The 16,254-nt window shown below is 41.7% G+C and overlaps 1 protein-coding gene across 1 annotated transcript in view; it reads right to left on the bottom strand.

Moving 5' to 3' along the window:
• clip2 (CAP-GLY domain containing linker protein 2) overlaps nucleotides 1–16,254 on the bottom strand; it is a 57,971-nt gene that overhangs the window by 19,801 nt on the left and 21,916 nt on the right. The window contains exons 4-7 of the mRNA XM_084178766.1: nucleotides 10,146–10,270; nucleotides 7,697–7,910; nucleotides 4,505–4,702; nucleotides 2,378–2,481 (exon numbers count right to left, since the gene is read on the bottom strand). Of these exons, the coding sequence (XP_084034892.1) occupies nucleotides 2,378–2,481; nucleotides 4,505–4,702; nucleotides 7,697–7,910; nucleotides 10,146–10,270 (641 nt within the window). The remainder of the gene's footprint in view (nucleotides 1–2,377; nucleotides 2,482–4,504; nucleotides 4,703–7,696; nucleotides 7,911–10,145; nucleotides 10,271–16,254) is intronic.

The raw sequence follows: 16,254 nt of genomic DNA, 5'->3' as shown, positions 1-16,254 counted from the left end.
AACACATTAAGAAGGAAATAAATTCCACAAATTAACTTTTAACAAGGTACACCTGATAATTGAAATGCATTCCAGGTGACTACCTCATGAAGCTGTTTGGGAGAATGCCAAGAGTGTGCAAAGCTATCATCAAGGCTAAGGGTGACTACTTTGAAAAATCTCAAAATATAAAATATATTTTGATTTGTTTAACACTTTTTTGGTTACTACATGATTCCATGTGTGTTATTTCATAGTTTTGATGTCTTCACTATTATTCTACAATGTAGAAAATAGTAAAAATAAAGAAAAACCCTGCAATGAGTAGGTGTGTCCAAACATTTGACTGGTACTGTATATGGTCAGTGCTTGAAGTGGAATGAAATAGGGTGACACCATTTTGGATGACAGTATTCATATTAGAGCGAATATTCTTTTAAAGATGCCGATACTCCTGCAGTAGAAAATTTGAGGAGTCGGACTGAGTACTCTGTACAGGAAAGCATTGGCCCACTTCAAGAACTGCATACAGTATGTAAATTCTATCTCTTGCAGTACACTTGATTGAGCATGACCAGTGCAATGGAACCAATGGAATAGTCCCAAAAGTGCAAAATCCTCCCACCTTGCAAACTGGACAGGCTAAATCAAGCGCACTTCAAGTATGTGAAAGTGTTTGACATACGTATTTGGCCCAGGTATGATCACAGCACAGACAACCATGGATGCCTCCCAAATGGCACCCTATATACCTTATTCACAGCTGAACATTCCATTGATGGCTAGTGCGGCTAGTAGGCTTGGGCGTTTTATACCGTATACCGGGGAATTTCGAAATACCGACGGTATGATTTTCAATACAGTTTTTTTGGGGGGGCACCCCCGCCTCTCGGGGGGTGCGTGCTACGCCACTGCTTATAACTATGAAATATAAACGCAACATGCAACAATTTCAAAGATTTTACTGAGTTACAGTTCATATGAGGAAATCAGTCAATTGAAATAAATTCATTAGGCCCTAACCTATGGATTTCACATTACTGGGAATACAGATATGCATCTGTTGGTCACGGATACCTTAAAAAAATGGGCCTCACAATGGGCCTCAGGATCTCGTCACGGTATTTCTGTGCATTGAAATTGCCTCGATAAAATGCAATTGTCCGTAGCTTATGCCTGCCCATACCATAACCCCACCTCCACCACGGGGCACTCTGTTCCCAACGTTGACATCAGAAAACCGCTCACCCACATGACACCATGCACGTGGTATGCAGTTGGGAGGCCAGTTGGACGTACTGCCAAATCGCCAAATTCTCTAAAAACTAAGTTGGAGGCAGCTTATGGTAGAGAAATTAACATTATATTCTCTGGCAACAGCTCTGGTGGACATTCCTGCAGTCAGCATGCCAATTGCACACTCCCTCAAAACTTGAGACATCTGTGGCATTGTGCTGTGTGACAAAACTGCACATTTTAGAGTCGCCTTTTATTGTCCCCAGCACAAGGGGCACCTATGTAATGATCATGCTGTTTAATCAGCTTCTTGATATGCTACACCTGTCAGGTGGATGGATTATCTTGGCAAAAGAGAAATGCTCACTAACAGAATGTAAACCAAATTTGTGCACAACATTTTAGAGAAATAAGCTTTTTGTGTATATGGAACATTTCTGGGATCTTTTATTTAAGTTCATAAAACATGGGACCACACTTTACATGTTGCGTTTATATTTTTGTTCAGTGTATAAGAAATCTAAGATGTGTCAAATAAATGATATCCAGCTCAGGGCTCCAGCTATGCCTTTAGTTTGCTAACTTGCTAACTAAGTGGCTAGATGTCAAGATCAAGCTTCTTGGTTACAGCAGAGACATTCAATCCCCTCCTGTAGCAAGATCCCTGTTGACTAAACAGTTTTGTGCACATTCGGTAATACCGTATACCCCGGTATGGTACAGAAACGGTATGACGGTATGAAAATCTGGATACCGCCCAACCATAGCGGCTAGCTAATAAACGGTTGTGTCTTTCAAAAACTGGGCATATGACAATGACAATGCGCAAGAAATGTTCTTCTGAGTACCCCAAATCGAATCTGTTTTAGAGTGTAGGTGTGCAGAAGTTTTTAATCTACAGGTCACAGGAAGGTTTTTGCATTGGTTTCAATAGCCGAGATGTGAATAAGGTCTATGGCAATAATAATATCCTGTCATAATATATTTTACTTTTATGACAACAGGATATTGAATTGGGATAGCTATATTAAAATAGGATATTCGATTGCTCTGAGAAATGTAGTATTTATATATTTTTGTGCCACTAATCTTGTTCACAAATGACTTGCCCTAACAAGGACAAACCAGCCAGATTACTCCATAGAAATCCCCAACACTGTACCTTTTCTCTTCTTCCAGCTGATTGGCTAGCTCTACTTTGTCCTTTTGATTGCTGGCCAACAGAGTTTTGACTTGCTGGAGGTTGCTCTCCGTCTCTGTGACATACTGTAATCAGAAGAATAAAAAAAACCGATATCAGTGTTATCACTTAGAGTGCATTGACAAGTTCTCAGTAAGTAGACAAACACTTGCCCCCACTAATTTAGGCCTGGTTCACGTGTACAGTGACAGTAGTAACAGAAACATCAATGAATTAATCATGTTTTCATTGTCAAGTTGAGTAGATTTCTTTGTCAAGTCTGTAGATTACACACTAAGGGTCGGTTTCCGGGACAAGTTTAGTCCTGGACCAAAAAAGCTATTTCAATGGAGAATCACTTGATGTACATCCCCGGGCGAACCAGAGCACATTGTAGATGCTTTCTTGACAGGTAAGTATCGCTATGAGTCTGGCAAGGAAGACTAAGTACAGTAACGGCTAAATGTGTGTGTGTGTGTGTGTGTGTGTGTGTGTGTGTGTGTGTGTGTGTGTGCGCGCCAGTCTGTTCCAAGGATGTACAGCACAGTCTACTACAATACCATTCTTTCATTGGAGCATCACCATTGAGAATGCTTTTTAGTCCTGGACTATGCTTAATGTATGTCTGGGAAACCAGCCCTATATGTTGTTGACTTCCATATCTAACAGATTCATACTGTATGTCTGACTTATATGTGAAAAATCTGTCTGTGGCCTTGAGCAAGGCACTTAACCCTAATTGCTCCTGTAAGTCATTCTGTTAAATGACTAAAATCGAAATGTAAATATGCATTTGCTTTTCTCATTGCAGTCAAGAGCCAAGCCATTGCGTGACTCATCAATATGGGCAGACTCATTTAGGGCAGTTCCCTGGCTGAGCCACAGAGTGGGTGACAGCATGCAGTGACAGTGACAGCATGCATCTGAAATGGCACCCTATTCCCTTTGTAGTGCACTATGTAGGGGAAATGGTGCCATTTCAAATACCCCTGTCACTGTTGCTGCACACGACGTACTCGCACCCATAGGGCTCTGGTGTAGCGTAGTGCACAATATAGGGGATATGGAGTCTTTTGGAAGCAGCCACACTGTCGTCACTGTACCATTGTTATCACACATTCTGAACAAAACCAAACAGAAACAATCTTTCTCGGGCCAACAACATCTGCTGGTCCCAGATCTCTTTGTCGTGTGCTGCCAACTCCTATGGCCATTGTGCAATAGCAGCTCAAACAGATCTGGAATCAGGCTCAACATGCAGTGGCCCCTGGGAAGAGTAGCTGTTGTTGCTAATGTAACATCTAATGGGGATCTGAATAAACCAATAAACCAAATACTTTCCTTGTGAGGCAACTCTGTTTCACACAGTAATCGCAGTTTTATTGTTTTCGTGAACCACGTACGAGAAAAGGTTTGTGTGGCATGCTATTTAATGCTTTGCCATTGCCACTGTCTTGCTATGGTCTTTCTAGGGAACATTTTGCAATTCTCTAAACTTTCTAGTGAAATAAATGCTCGTTTATTTCCTAGCCGTGTGCCTTTGACACAGCATGGTGGGAGACATAAACTTTGGTATGGCTAGCCCAAGGCCAAGATTCTCTCTGTTTCCGCTATAAACACTGTCACCTGATTGGTTGAGAGCGCTGGACTTGCTTCCCATGGCCACATTCGTTTTGCATCACGGGTGGGCGGAGTTTGCACATTTTAGCCCGTTCCATAAGTGAAATCTACAACCACCCGGGGCAATGCAAAACAATTGTGCACCTTGTCTAGCAAAGAGACATCATGGAAGATAACATTCCACATTGAATTGCTTCATGAATTTGAGGCTCGGGCTTGTTTATAAACAATGCAGATCTCCAGGCGAACCAGAGATGGTTTATTCACAGGCTAGTACCACTATGAGTCTAGTAAGCAAGGCTAAGTATAGTATAGACTAAGTAAATGTGTATATATATCTGTGTGTTTTGATTTGTTTGCTTGCATGAGTGTGAACATGTTTGTATGTGCATGCGCGTGTCAGTCAGTTCCAGGGATGTACAGTATTACACACAACTATTTTCAGTCCAAATAAATCCAAAACAGACTGGCACTCAGGCTACTGCCTACCTGCAGGTGCTGGGCCTTGAGGGCGCTGAGCTCCTTCTCTACCTCACAGATGTGGCTGGTGGCCTTGGCCACCTCAGCCCGCTCCAGGTCCCTCTCGGCCAGCAGCTGCTCGATGTGCTGCTGTTTCTCCTTCAGTGCCTCCTGCAGCGCAGTGGTGCCAGAGATCTTGCGGGCGTAGCGCGACGACGTCTCCGTGAGCTATGTAGGGGGAGTGGGGAGGGGAGGGAGGTGGTGAGGGAAGGGGGAAGGAGGTGGCAGAAGGAGAGAATGATGAAGTGAGAGAAGAAGGATGGGAGGCAGAGAAGGAGATAAGATTAGATGAAATGTGTCTTGCAGCATTACACATGAATAAATAGATACATACTCAATATAAAAATACAAGAAAAAGGAGGGCTGGCATTACCAGCATTATTTTTTATTCTGCATGGCTCAGGACTTTCATGATATGGTTGAATTATTATTTCATTCAGGTTGAGGGCATTAATTTAGTCTTGGAGCATTAGAAAAACAAATTATGAGAACTAAACCTAAATACAGATCTAGACCAGGGGTGGGCAACATACGACACCGTATGTTGCCCACAGGCTAATAAAATGGTGGATGTCTATGGATGCATTCGATTCCTTTTTATCCCCCAAAATATTTTTCAATGACATTATTTTGGATAAAAAATGACTTGAAGTTTACACTTGAAGGTCTACAACTAGATAGAAAGTATGTAGACATGATAATACATACAGTGGGGGAAAAAAGTATTTAGTCAGCCACCAATTGTGCAAGTTCTCCCACTTAAAAAGATGAGAGAGGCCTGTAATTTTCATCATAGGTACACGTCAACTATGACAGACAAAATGAGGAAAGAAATTCCAGAAAATCACATTGTAGGATTTTTAATGAATTTATTTGCAGATTATGGTGGAAAATAAGTATTTTGTCAATAACAAAAGTTTCTCAATACTTTGTTATATACCCTTTGTTGGCAATGACACAGGTCAAACGTTTTCTGTAAGTCTTCACAAGGTTTTCACACACTGTTGCTGGTATTTTGGCCTATTCCTCCATGCAGATCTCCTCTAGAGCAGTGATGTTTTGGGGCTGTCGCTGGGCAACACGGACTTTCAACTCCCTCCAAAGATTTTCTATGGGGTTGAGATCTGGAGACTGGCTAGGCCACTCCAGGACCTTGAAATGCTTCTTACGAAGCCACTCCTTCGTTGCCCGGGCGGTGTGTTTGGGATCATTGTCATGCTGAAAGACCCAGCCACGTTTCATCTTCAATGCCCTTGCTGATGGAAGGAGGTTTTCACTCAAAATCTCACGATACATGGCCCCATTCATTCTTTCCTTTACACGGATCAGTCGTCCTGGTCCCTTTGCAGAAAAACAGCCCCAAAGCATGATGTTTCCACCCCCATGCTTCACAGTAGGTATGGTGTTCTTTGGATGCAACTGCTTAAGCAGGGGGACACGTCTGGCACTGCAGGATTTGAGTCCCTGGCGGCGTAGTGTGTTACTGATGGTAGGCTTTGTTACTTTGGTCCCAGCTCTCTGCAGGTCATTCACTAGGTCCCCCCGTGTGGTTCTGGGATTTTTGCTCACCGTTCTTGTGATCATTTTGACCCCACGGGGTGAGATCTTGCGTGGAGCCCCAGATCGAGGGAGATTATCAGTGGTCTTGTATGTCTTCCATTTCCTAATAATTGCTCCCACAGTTGATTTCTTCAAACCAAGCTGCTTACCTATTGCAGATTCAGTCTTCCCAGCCTGGTGCAGGTCTACAATTTTGTTTCTGGTGTCCTTTGACAGCTCTTTGGTCTTGGCCATAGTGGAGTTTGGAGTGTGACTGTTTGAGGTTGTGGACAGGTGTCTTTTATACTGATAACAAGTTCAAACAGGTGCCATTAATACAGGTAACGAGTGGAGGACAGAGGAGCCTCTTAAAGAAGAAGTTACAGGTCTGTGAGAGCCAGAAATATTGCTTGTTTGTAGGTGACCAAATACTTATTTTCCACCATAATTTGCAAATCAATTCATTAAAAATCCTACAATGTGATTTTCTGGATTTTTTTTCCTCAATTTGTCTGTCATAGTTGACGTGTACCTATGATGAAAATTACAGGCCTCTCTCATCTTTTTAAGTGGGAGAACTTGCACAATTGGTGGCTGACTAAATACTTTTTTCCCACCCGCAAATTACTTTGATGAACAAATCTGAGTCCCAATATGGCCCTCGAACCAGAATTGCCTACCCCTGGCCTAGACACGTGATTTGAACAGATCTGCATTGTGATCAAAAAAGTATTTAGGGAGTAAGTGAAGAAGGAGACAGACGGAGAACCCAGGTGCATGTTCACACACACACACACACACCTGAGGCAACGAAAGGTCTAGTGACAGTGTGACTACAGCAGACTCTGTTTGATGACAATAGAGAAGGTGTGTCTGTATTGTACATTAGCCCTAGGGAACAGCACTAAGATGGCCGCCTGAGTGAGAGCATGCCAGACCGTTATAATTAAATTGTCCTAATGCTGGCTGAGGGGAAACGGCTAATTAACCCAATGTGGTACATGCACATCCTATGCCTACTCTTCCAAATATGTCACCTGACTGATAGGATGGGAAGGGGATTCAGAGTACACAGAGAGACATTTCCATCAATGCTCATAAGATACCAATACTATCTCTTTGTTTCTCTTGCGTATGTATGTGCTGTACCTCGATAATCGCGAATTGTGTCTCCGTGTTCTAAGTATTCTATGTAATGTGTCGCTCCTGTGTTTGTCTGTGATTTGTATCTTAACATGTTTCTCTCTTGCCAAATATGTATCGTATTGCATATCTCCTTTGTCTTTCATGCAAACATCCCTCTTTGTCCTTTCTAAATCTCTCTCCATCTCTTTCTCTCTGTCTCAGTCTCTTCCTTTCAGTCTGTTTGTGTCTGTCAGATTTCTGAGGGTCTGCAAAAATGTTTAGAATGCAGTTAAACACTTGTCCTAATAAACACTTTGGGAGCATTTATACCAGTGTGCTGATGTACTTTTTGTTCTACGTTGTCCTCTCTGATCCAGAACCTGGAAGAAATGTTTAATGGACGTGCTCATACAACCCCATTAGACTTGCAGTTATAGTCATGAAAATACATTGGTGTGTGTGTATACTTGTGTCTATGCATGCATGTGTATCTCTCACCAGGCCAGTGCGGCTGGGCCGCCCGCCCACCGAGGAAGCCACAGAGCTAACAGAGCTGATGGATGAGCTGCTGGGGCTGTGGGCCAGCGACGACACCCCCATGGCCATCCGCTTGCTCTTCTTGGCCTTGGCCGGGCTGGTGGAGGGGAAGCCGATGCGGATCACCTTGTGGATGGGTGCGAACAGGCCAAACCTAGGCGGGCACTGGAAGTACCTGGGTTAGAGGAGAGGAGGGAGGGGAGAAGAGATACCTCGGTAACACTTTATTTGAAAGCATTTCGCTACACCCGCAATAACATCTGCTAAACGTGTATGTGACAAATAAAATGTGATTTCATTTGATTTTGGATAGTCCATCTGTAGACTATCAGTAACATTTCAACTAACTATATACTAACCCTAACCCTAGCTCTAACTCTAACCTTAACCCTTATTCTAAACCTAACCATAACCTTAGGTAGGCAGTACACTTTTCGTAAAAATACCGTCTGCAACACATATTATTAAAATGTAAACTTGCGTACTTGCTACGTCTCGACCACTACCTCCAGAGGTAGCGCACGGCAGTTGCCCCCCTTGAAGCAGGGATGCGTAAACAGAATTGTCTAGTTGAGCCAACAGTCCTACAGTATAATTTGTATTGCAGAGCAATGTTTTTAAAACAGCTGAAATGTATAGACATTTTCCTAATATTTGAGACTTGTTTTATTAAGTTTGTACCTGAAATTGCAGTAACAGCCTGTTACATTCTAAAATTGTCACAGTAGCTGCTGGCTGCACTGAGCCACGTAAAACTATTGAAGGACATCCCCATCACCAAAAACATGTCAAATGTAGATCATACAAATAGGATATGTTTTTTCATTTGTAATATTATGTGGTGATTTCAGAGGTGGCACGACAGGTCCCAGAGTGGTGGGGGGGATATTGTTTTCCTGGGGCCCAGCGTTTTTCCTGATCTGCTAGTAGGCTAACCTAACCAACTCTGGATCCTAGTTGTAGCGTATGACATACTAATAAATCAGCTGTAAAAAACGGTTTTATATGGGCTATGATGGGACCAGATCATTTTTCTAATCAGGTCATATGGTAAAAAAAAATAAAAAATACTGGAAAAACTCCTGGCCCTAGGGAGGATGAAAAATGTAAACTCTTTACACAGACAGAGACAACAACTGCGATTGGCCAAAAACGAACAGGGCTGAGCTCGCTGTATGCAGGGTTGCATCGTGTAGGCCTTTGCATTTGTAATTAAAAAGATTCTCATACACTATGTCATCACTATTGTGTTGATTGATTAATTCCTGTCAATCATTTTGGATTAAAAAGGCCTAGGTAGCCTAGCCACCCGAAGTATGAATATAAACCAAATTTGATCAAATTCAAATTTTCTCCGAACACAAATAAATGTTGCCTATTTTAGGCTATAAATACATAGCTTAGGCTATAAAAACATGACATTACGTTTCCCCTGGCTGAGATGGGATCAGAACGCATACTGTAGGCTTCTCTAGGCTACCTGCAGCTGTGGTTGTTATCAGTAGGCTACAGTTGATCAGACTGAAGCACAGACTAACTGTGCATGTTGACAAATCATAAGGCTTACATTTTTTACTTTTTTGTAGCGAGTATGGGCTTCCATATAAAACAGCTTGTTGTGGTGAATTCACTTATACCGATGTTTTCATTCGCAATTTGCTTTTACTACATGTAATGATTTGCATGATATTGCTAAAAAGGAAGCCTGGCTTGTTGTAAGGTAGGCTTACTGTACGTTTATATTCGTATGAGAGGGTTAATCGTACATTTTTGATAGGCTAAAGTTACTTTGTGACGACATGCTGTTATACAGTATTATGGCATTTATTGATTTGTGACAAGTCATGGCTAGTTGTTGTTGAGCATTCCCTCACATCAACAGGTATTTTATTAGAAATCATTCACTTTGAGGGCAGAAACCATGCTTCTGGATAAGTGGGTTGCAATAACATTTGCAGTGGTGAAATCTTTCAAAAGCAGGTTTCAATAAATCAAATAGAAAGTGGAGGGAACTGGATCATGTTGCTGCTAGTTTATGCTAGCACAAATACTGTTCCATCTCAAAACAGAATGTGACATTAATTTTGTAATTAGAAGAAGAGTGAAGTCATATTCTGGAGAGTGAAGCCATATTCTGTTTGCACAGCGATTCATATTTCCACCATTTTGAAAATAATTCAGTTGAATATTGTGTTAGAGGGGAACGCCTAGCTCTAATCGTCTACCATACAGTGGAATTGCAGCTAAAAATAGAACGATGCTGTGTTGATAAAGAGAGCCACATACAGAGAGAGTCTGAGACATAGAGAAAGAGACAGAGGCAAATAGAGAGGCAGAGAGAGAGGCAGAGAGAGAGGGAGAGAGAGAGGCAGAGAGAGACAGAGAGAGATGGGTGACAGACGGTGTATACCTGGTTCCAGCCACTGCACCGTCGTTCTTCCCGAGGGGCTCGTCCAACTCCACGCCGCACCACTCACCCTTGGCAAAGTCAGTCTCCCCCACGTAGCGCACCACTCCTGTCTTAGTGCCCCCCACCTGACAAGACAAAGGAGCATGGTTAACAAGTGCAACATCTTGGTAATGATCACGTCCAAAATACACTGCATAGTAAGAGAAAATATAGAAAAACTGCAGCTGGGGTAGATGTGAGGTTGTCTTTCTTTTTCTTTTTGCTTGTTTGTTTTTGGCATATTATTTTTTGGCACGTTGCCCCCAAATGTTGTATACTTTATTAAAGTATTATAGTGTGCATATTACAGGTTTAAAAATAAGGTATGTATACCAATAACCAATAGGCTACTTTCAATGACAATGGAGTCTTGCCATTTTAGGTGGAAGCGGGTGTTATGCATTACTACTGTATCCCATAGTGACACTAAAGGACGTCAACACTTAAGGGTGAAATCAGACAGGCATCTTGGTGTTGCGAAGGGAGACTTCGGCGTTGACAATTCGGAGGGGACAATGGAGCGCATGACTGGAAAAGCTGACATGGCCTACATTCGGGCGCCTGAAAAGAGGTCAGAGCCGGTAACGCTAGTGCGATCAGACAGACTGAGGGATAGACAGAGAGCAGGTTCAGGGGGCTTGAGAAACACAAAGACCACCATGCAGCTTTGGGGGTGATCAGTCTCGGCTCAGTGCTGAGTCTCTCCCATGCCATAACATGAATGACTTCACCTCTAAATTATGCTTTGAACACACCACCAAGGGATGCAAATGCTGTAACAGTCCCAAAATACTGCAGCTGAGAATGGAAATGGCCAGTTCAAGTGTATAGATAATCTGTAAACATAAACCCTACTGCTTTACCATTTTTGCAATGCAATTAGACAACCTTGTCCTATGGTAAATAGTCTCAACGCGCCTTCAGACTGAGTCATCTCTTCCCCATCTCTTACTCATCTCTTTCCCAGGAGGGTAAGGAGCAGGAATGGATAGAAGGACAGGAAGGATGATAAAGAAACGTATTCCCTCTAAAGTTCAATCATATACAAACAAAGTGGACGGTTGCAAACAGAGATCCATTCTCATTGTAAACTGTCTTGGAATGCCTTGACGATTACAATATTGTGTCCTCTCCCAAACCCCCCAAAATACTAATAATCTAAAATCTAAGATAATCAGACATGGTATACAGTATATTGACATACAACTTTCCAAGCATCATTATGGCATACTTCTCCTATCATCTTGAGGCTATTTTCTCCTCATATAGGCTATGCAGTTTCATATAGTTTGATATTTGTATCAGCAAAGAACAATCAATAATACCAAGGTAAACCATATAAACTGCAGCCCAAAGTTTGATGAAACCAAGGTAAAAGGCAGTAACTGACGTGAGTGATGTTAGTTACTGTTTTTTCCCTTTATTTTCACTAACTTTTTACAGTTGCCAAAATTCTAATTTTTATTTTGACTAAATTAGCAAAAAATATATATATATCTGTTTTTGCTTTGTCATTATGGGGTATTGTGTGTAGATTGATGATGAAAAAATACAATTTAATCAATTTTAGAATAAGGCTGTAACCTAACAAAATGTGGAAAAAGTCAAGGGGCCCGAGTTGACTAGAAGGGGCGGCAGGCAGTTTAGTGGTTAAGAGCATTGTGCCAGTAACCGAAAGGTCGCTGGTTCTAATCCCCGAGCCAACTAGGTGAAAAATCAGTCTGTGCCCTTGAGCAAGGCACTTAACCCTAATTGCTCCTGTAAGTCGCTCTGGATAAGAGCGTCTGCTAAATGACAAAACATTTAAACGTAAGTAAATCCACTCTAACAGTGGAAAAGCACAGTTAGAGCTGATACCACCTCTGTCTGTGACAGTGGGACATTTTTTGCGCATCAATATATCCCTTTTTTATATTTATTTTGTACATTTTGGAGTATTTAATGTAAACCCACTGTTAGCACATACTGTATGTTAACTGTTGATTGTTAATAGAAAAAACTCAAACATTAAAAGAGGTTTCAATAACTTGATATTGTGTTTCTTTGTTCTTCTATTGAATATTAGGGGCACATTATTTATTAAAAGAATCTGGGTGATAGAAATGGAATTAATCCAAATGTAATCTGATTATTATTATTACTAATTTTGAGTAATCCAATGTATTATGTTACTAATACTTTCATTGTAATATAATCTGTAATCAGTAAATGATCCACTTTTTCTAGTAATCTGCCCAACCCTGATTACCCAAAACAATAACCTAACAAACAACAGGCCATATCATTCTCCTAGAGGCCAAACAATGACATCATCCATGCCAGCGTGTATCTCTTACCCAAAGCCCTGCAAGGAGCAGAACAATGAAATTGAGTCAAAAAAAATATTTTATCAATTTTGAATTCAGGCTGTAACACAACAAAATGTGGAATAAGTCAAGGGGTATGAATACTTTCTGAAAGCACTGTATATACTGGGAAAAATGAGCTCCATATCACAATTTGGTAACACTTCCTATTGATACCTTCTTCGTAATGCATTAAAATAATTATGAGCTATGCATAATGCATTATAAGGCTGTATAATGCCTTATGAAGCAAAGTGTTATAATGCCCTCATGCTGTTCTCATCGCGTTGTAATGCATTATAAAGAGGAAGAGGGAATTCATAGGGAATGTTATCCACAATCATATAAATAATACTAGAAGGGTTTTTTGTGTGAATATAGTAGCCTAGAGAGGGAAAATGTCTGTCAATGAAACGAGTTGGGGAGAACAGCTCTTTGTTCGCTTCACAACATCTGACTCATGACTACTGCCCCAGTGTTTGGAATCACATCTTCTCCAGACTGATCCCGGAACACAGAGGCCTTTTTGTGAGTGGGCTAGAGAAGAACCTACTGTAATTGCCTTAATGGAAAGAGCAAAGAGAAAAACTTATTTACGGCACACTGCCCTTATGTATAACATGTCATTGTCAGTACAGGGCAGTTTCTTTCCAGTGGATTACAAGGTTGTATTCATCAAATTCATACAAATCAGTTGCGCTGTAGGTTTCCTTGTCATGACATGTTTCAAGAACTAACTGCAGATGTTTGAGGATGAAAACTGCACAATTAATTTTGAGGATTGTGAATTGATCGATAAATAAATGTTAATAAAAATAATACATTTTTCAAGATAGCGTGATAGTCATTAACAGTGCCAATGTGAGTCAAAACAGGTTGAATATCGGATGAATGTCACTCCTTCACATCCACAGTAAAGCACTGAAAACAGTGACGCACATTTATATAGGGCGGCAGGTAGCTTGTGCCAGTAACCGAAAGGTCGCTGGTTCTAATCCCCGAGCCGACTAGGTGAAAAATCTGTCTGTGCCCTTGAGCAAGGCACTTAACCCTAATTGCTCCTGTAAGTCGCTCTGGATAAGAGCGTCTGCTAAATGACTAAAATGTCAATGTAAAAATATCACATATGGTGCGCATTTGTACGTGAAATACGAGTACCGTCACTGGAACATCCTCGCTTCCTGCCTCTGAGAAGAGAAGCTCCAGCTTGACAAGGCAGACGGACACATTCATCACTCATGAATCTACGCAGAGATAACAAAAAACACTCCCAAAGAATGTCCCGTCCTTTCCTCCAATCTCACGTTGTTTACGTAAACCTGTGACGCACTGCGTCCAAAACAGCCTTCACGCCAAGGAAAATATACAGCATGAAACAGACCACAACCTAGCTTGTCAAAACACAAGGAGAAGACATGGACCTCGGTTGTCAAAATAGTAGACCTTGTTGGTTTGCTGTTATCTGAGTGTTCCCTGGCGTTCCAGAACTTCCATCCCTAACCCGTCCATTTCCATGGACTGGGATGATAAAACCATGAGGGAAAACCGTGAGGCAAAGTCTGAAAGCCGTGAGGCAAAACACAGTAGTGGGCGGCTTGTGGTGCCAGTTGGATGGATGGATTCACATATTACAGCCTGAGTGTGCCTGCCAGCAGTGCCAAGACAGAGAGTCGGCAACATACGCCTCCACTTGGCTACTGCTTTCTCCAACTTCCTGTTTATCTGGAAGTTGGCCTGAGACGTGACTCAGATTTAATGCTAAGACACAGAGAGCTTCACCAGAGCATTAGGCTCTGATATCTTTGGCTATTATTTCAAATGCAGGTTAGACAGATATCTTAGCCCTTATGCTAGTCTCTCTTAAGACATCATATTGAGGATGTGTAAGACCAGTCCTATGAAACAGTTAGTTTGCCTCACAGGTCAAATAAATATAACTCCCTTTAACTGTGTTATTGTGCTATCAGAAAGTATACACACCCCTTGACGTTTTCCAAATTTTGTTGTGTTACAGCCTGAATTTAAAATGGATTAAATTGAGATTTGTGTCACTGGCCTGCACACAATACCCCATAATGTCAATGTGGAATTATGTTTTTAGAATGTGTTGAGTCAATAAGTATTTGTTATGGCAAGCCTAAATACGTTCAAGAGTAAAACACTTGCTTAACAAGTCACATAATAAGTTGCATGGACTCACTCTGTGTGCAATAATAGTGAGTGTTTAACATTATTTTTGAATGACTACCTCATCTCTGTACCCCACACATACAATTATCTGTAAGGTCCCTCAGTTGAGCAGTGAATTTCAAACATAGATTCAACCACAAAGACCAGGGAGGTTTTCCAATGCCTCGCAAAGAAGGGCACCTATTGGTAGATGGGTATGAAACAAAAATATAACTGTTTGGCCATAATGACCATCGTTACAGTGGGGGAAAAAAAGTATTTAGTCAGCCACCAATTGTGCAAGTTCTCCCACTTAAAAAGATGAGAGAGGCCTGTCATTTTCTTCATAGGTACACGTCAACTATGACAGACAAAATGAGGATTTTTTTCTCTCCAGAAAATCACATTGTAGGATTTTTAAAGAATTTATTTGCAAATTATGGTGGGAAATAAGTATTTGGTCAATAACAAAAGTTTCTCAATACTTTGTTATATACCCTTTGTTGGCAATGACACAGGTCAAACGTTTTCTGTAAGTCTTCACAAGGTTTCCACACACTGTTGCTGGTATTTTGGCCCATTCCTCCATGCAGATCTCCTCTAGAGCAGTGATGTTTTGGGGCTGTCGCTGGGCAACACGGACTTTCAACTCCCTCCAAAGATTTTCAATGGGGTTGAGATCTGGAGACTGGCTAGGCCACTCCAGGACCTTGAAATGCTTCTTACGAAGCCACTCCTTCGTTGCCCGGGCGGTGTGTTTGGGATCATTGTCATGCTGAAATACCCAGCCACGTTTCATCTTCAATGCCCTTGCTGATGGAAGGAGGTTTTCACTCAAAATCTCACGATATATGGCCCCATTCATTCTTTCATTTACACGGATCAGTCGTCCTGGTCCCTTTGCAGAAAAACAGCCCCAAAGCGTGATGTTTCCACCCCAATGCTTCACAGTAGGTATGGTGTTCTTTGGATGCAACTCAGCATTCTTTGTCCTCCAAACACGACGAGTTGAGTTTTTACCAAAAAGTTCTATTTTTGTTTCATCTGACCATATGACATTCTCCCAATCCTCTTCTGGATCATCCAAATGCACTCTAGCAAACTTCAGACGGGCCTGGACATGTACTGGCTTAAGCAGGGGGACACGTCTGGCACTGCAGGATTTGAGTCCCTGGCGGCGTAGTGTGTTACTGATGGTAGGCTTTGTTACTTTGGTCCCAGCTCTCTGCAGGTCATTCACTAGGTCCCCCTGTGTGGTTCTGGGATTTTTGCTCACCGTTCTTGTGATCATTTTGACCCCACGGGGTGAGATCTTGTGTGGAGCCCCAGATCGAGGGAGATTATCAGTGGTCTTGTATGTCTTCCATTTCCTAATAATTGCTCCCACAGTTGATTTCTTCAAACCAAGCTGCTTACCTATTGCACATTCAGTCTTCCCAGCCTGGTGCAGGTCTACAATTTTGTTTCTGGTGTCCTTTGACAGCTCTTTGGTCTTGGCCATAGTGGAGTTTGGAGTGTGACTGTTTGAGGTTGTGGACAGGTGTCTTTTATACTGA

The sequence above is a fragment of the Coregonus lavaretus genome (genome assembly GCF_964263955.1).
Source record: "Coregonus lavaretus genome assembly, chromosome: 15".
Lineage (NCBI taxonomy): Eukaryota > Metazoa > Chordata > Actinopteri > Salmoniformes > Salmonidae > Coregonus > Coregonus lavaretus.
This window is presented reverse-complemented; position numbering and strand designations above follow the sequence as displayed.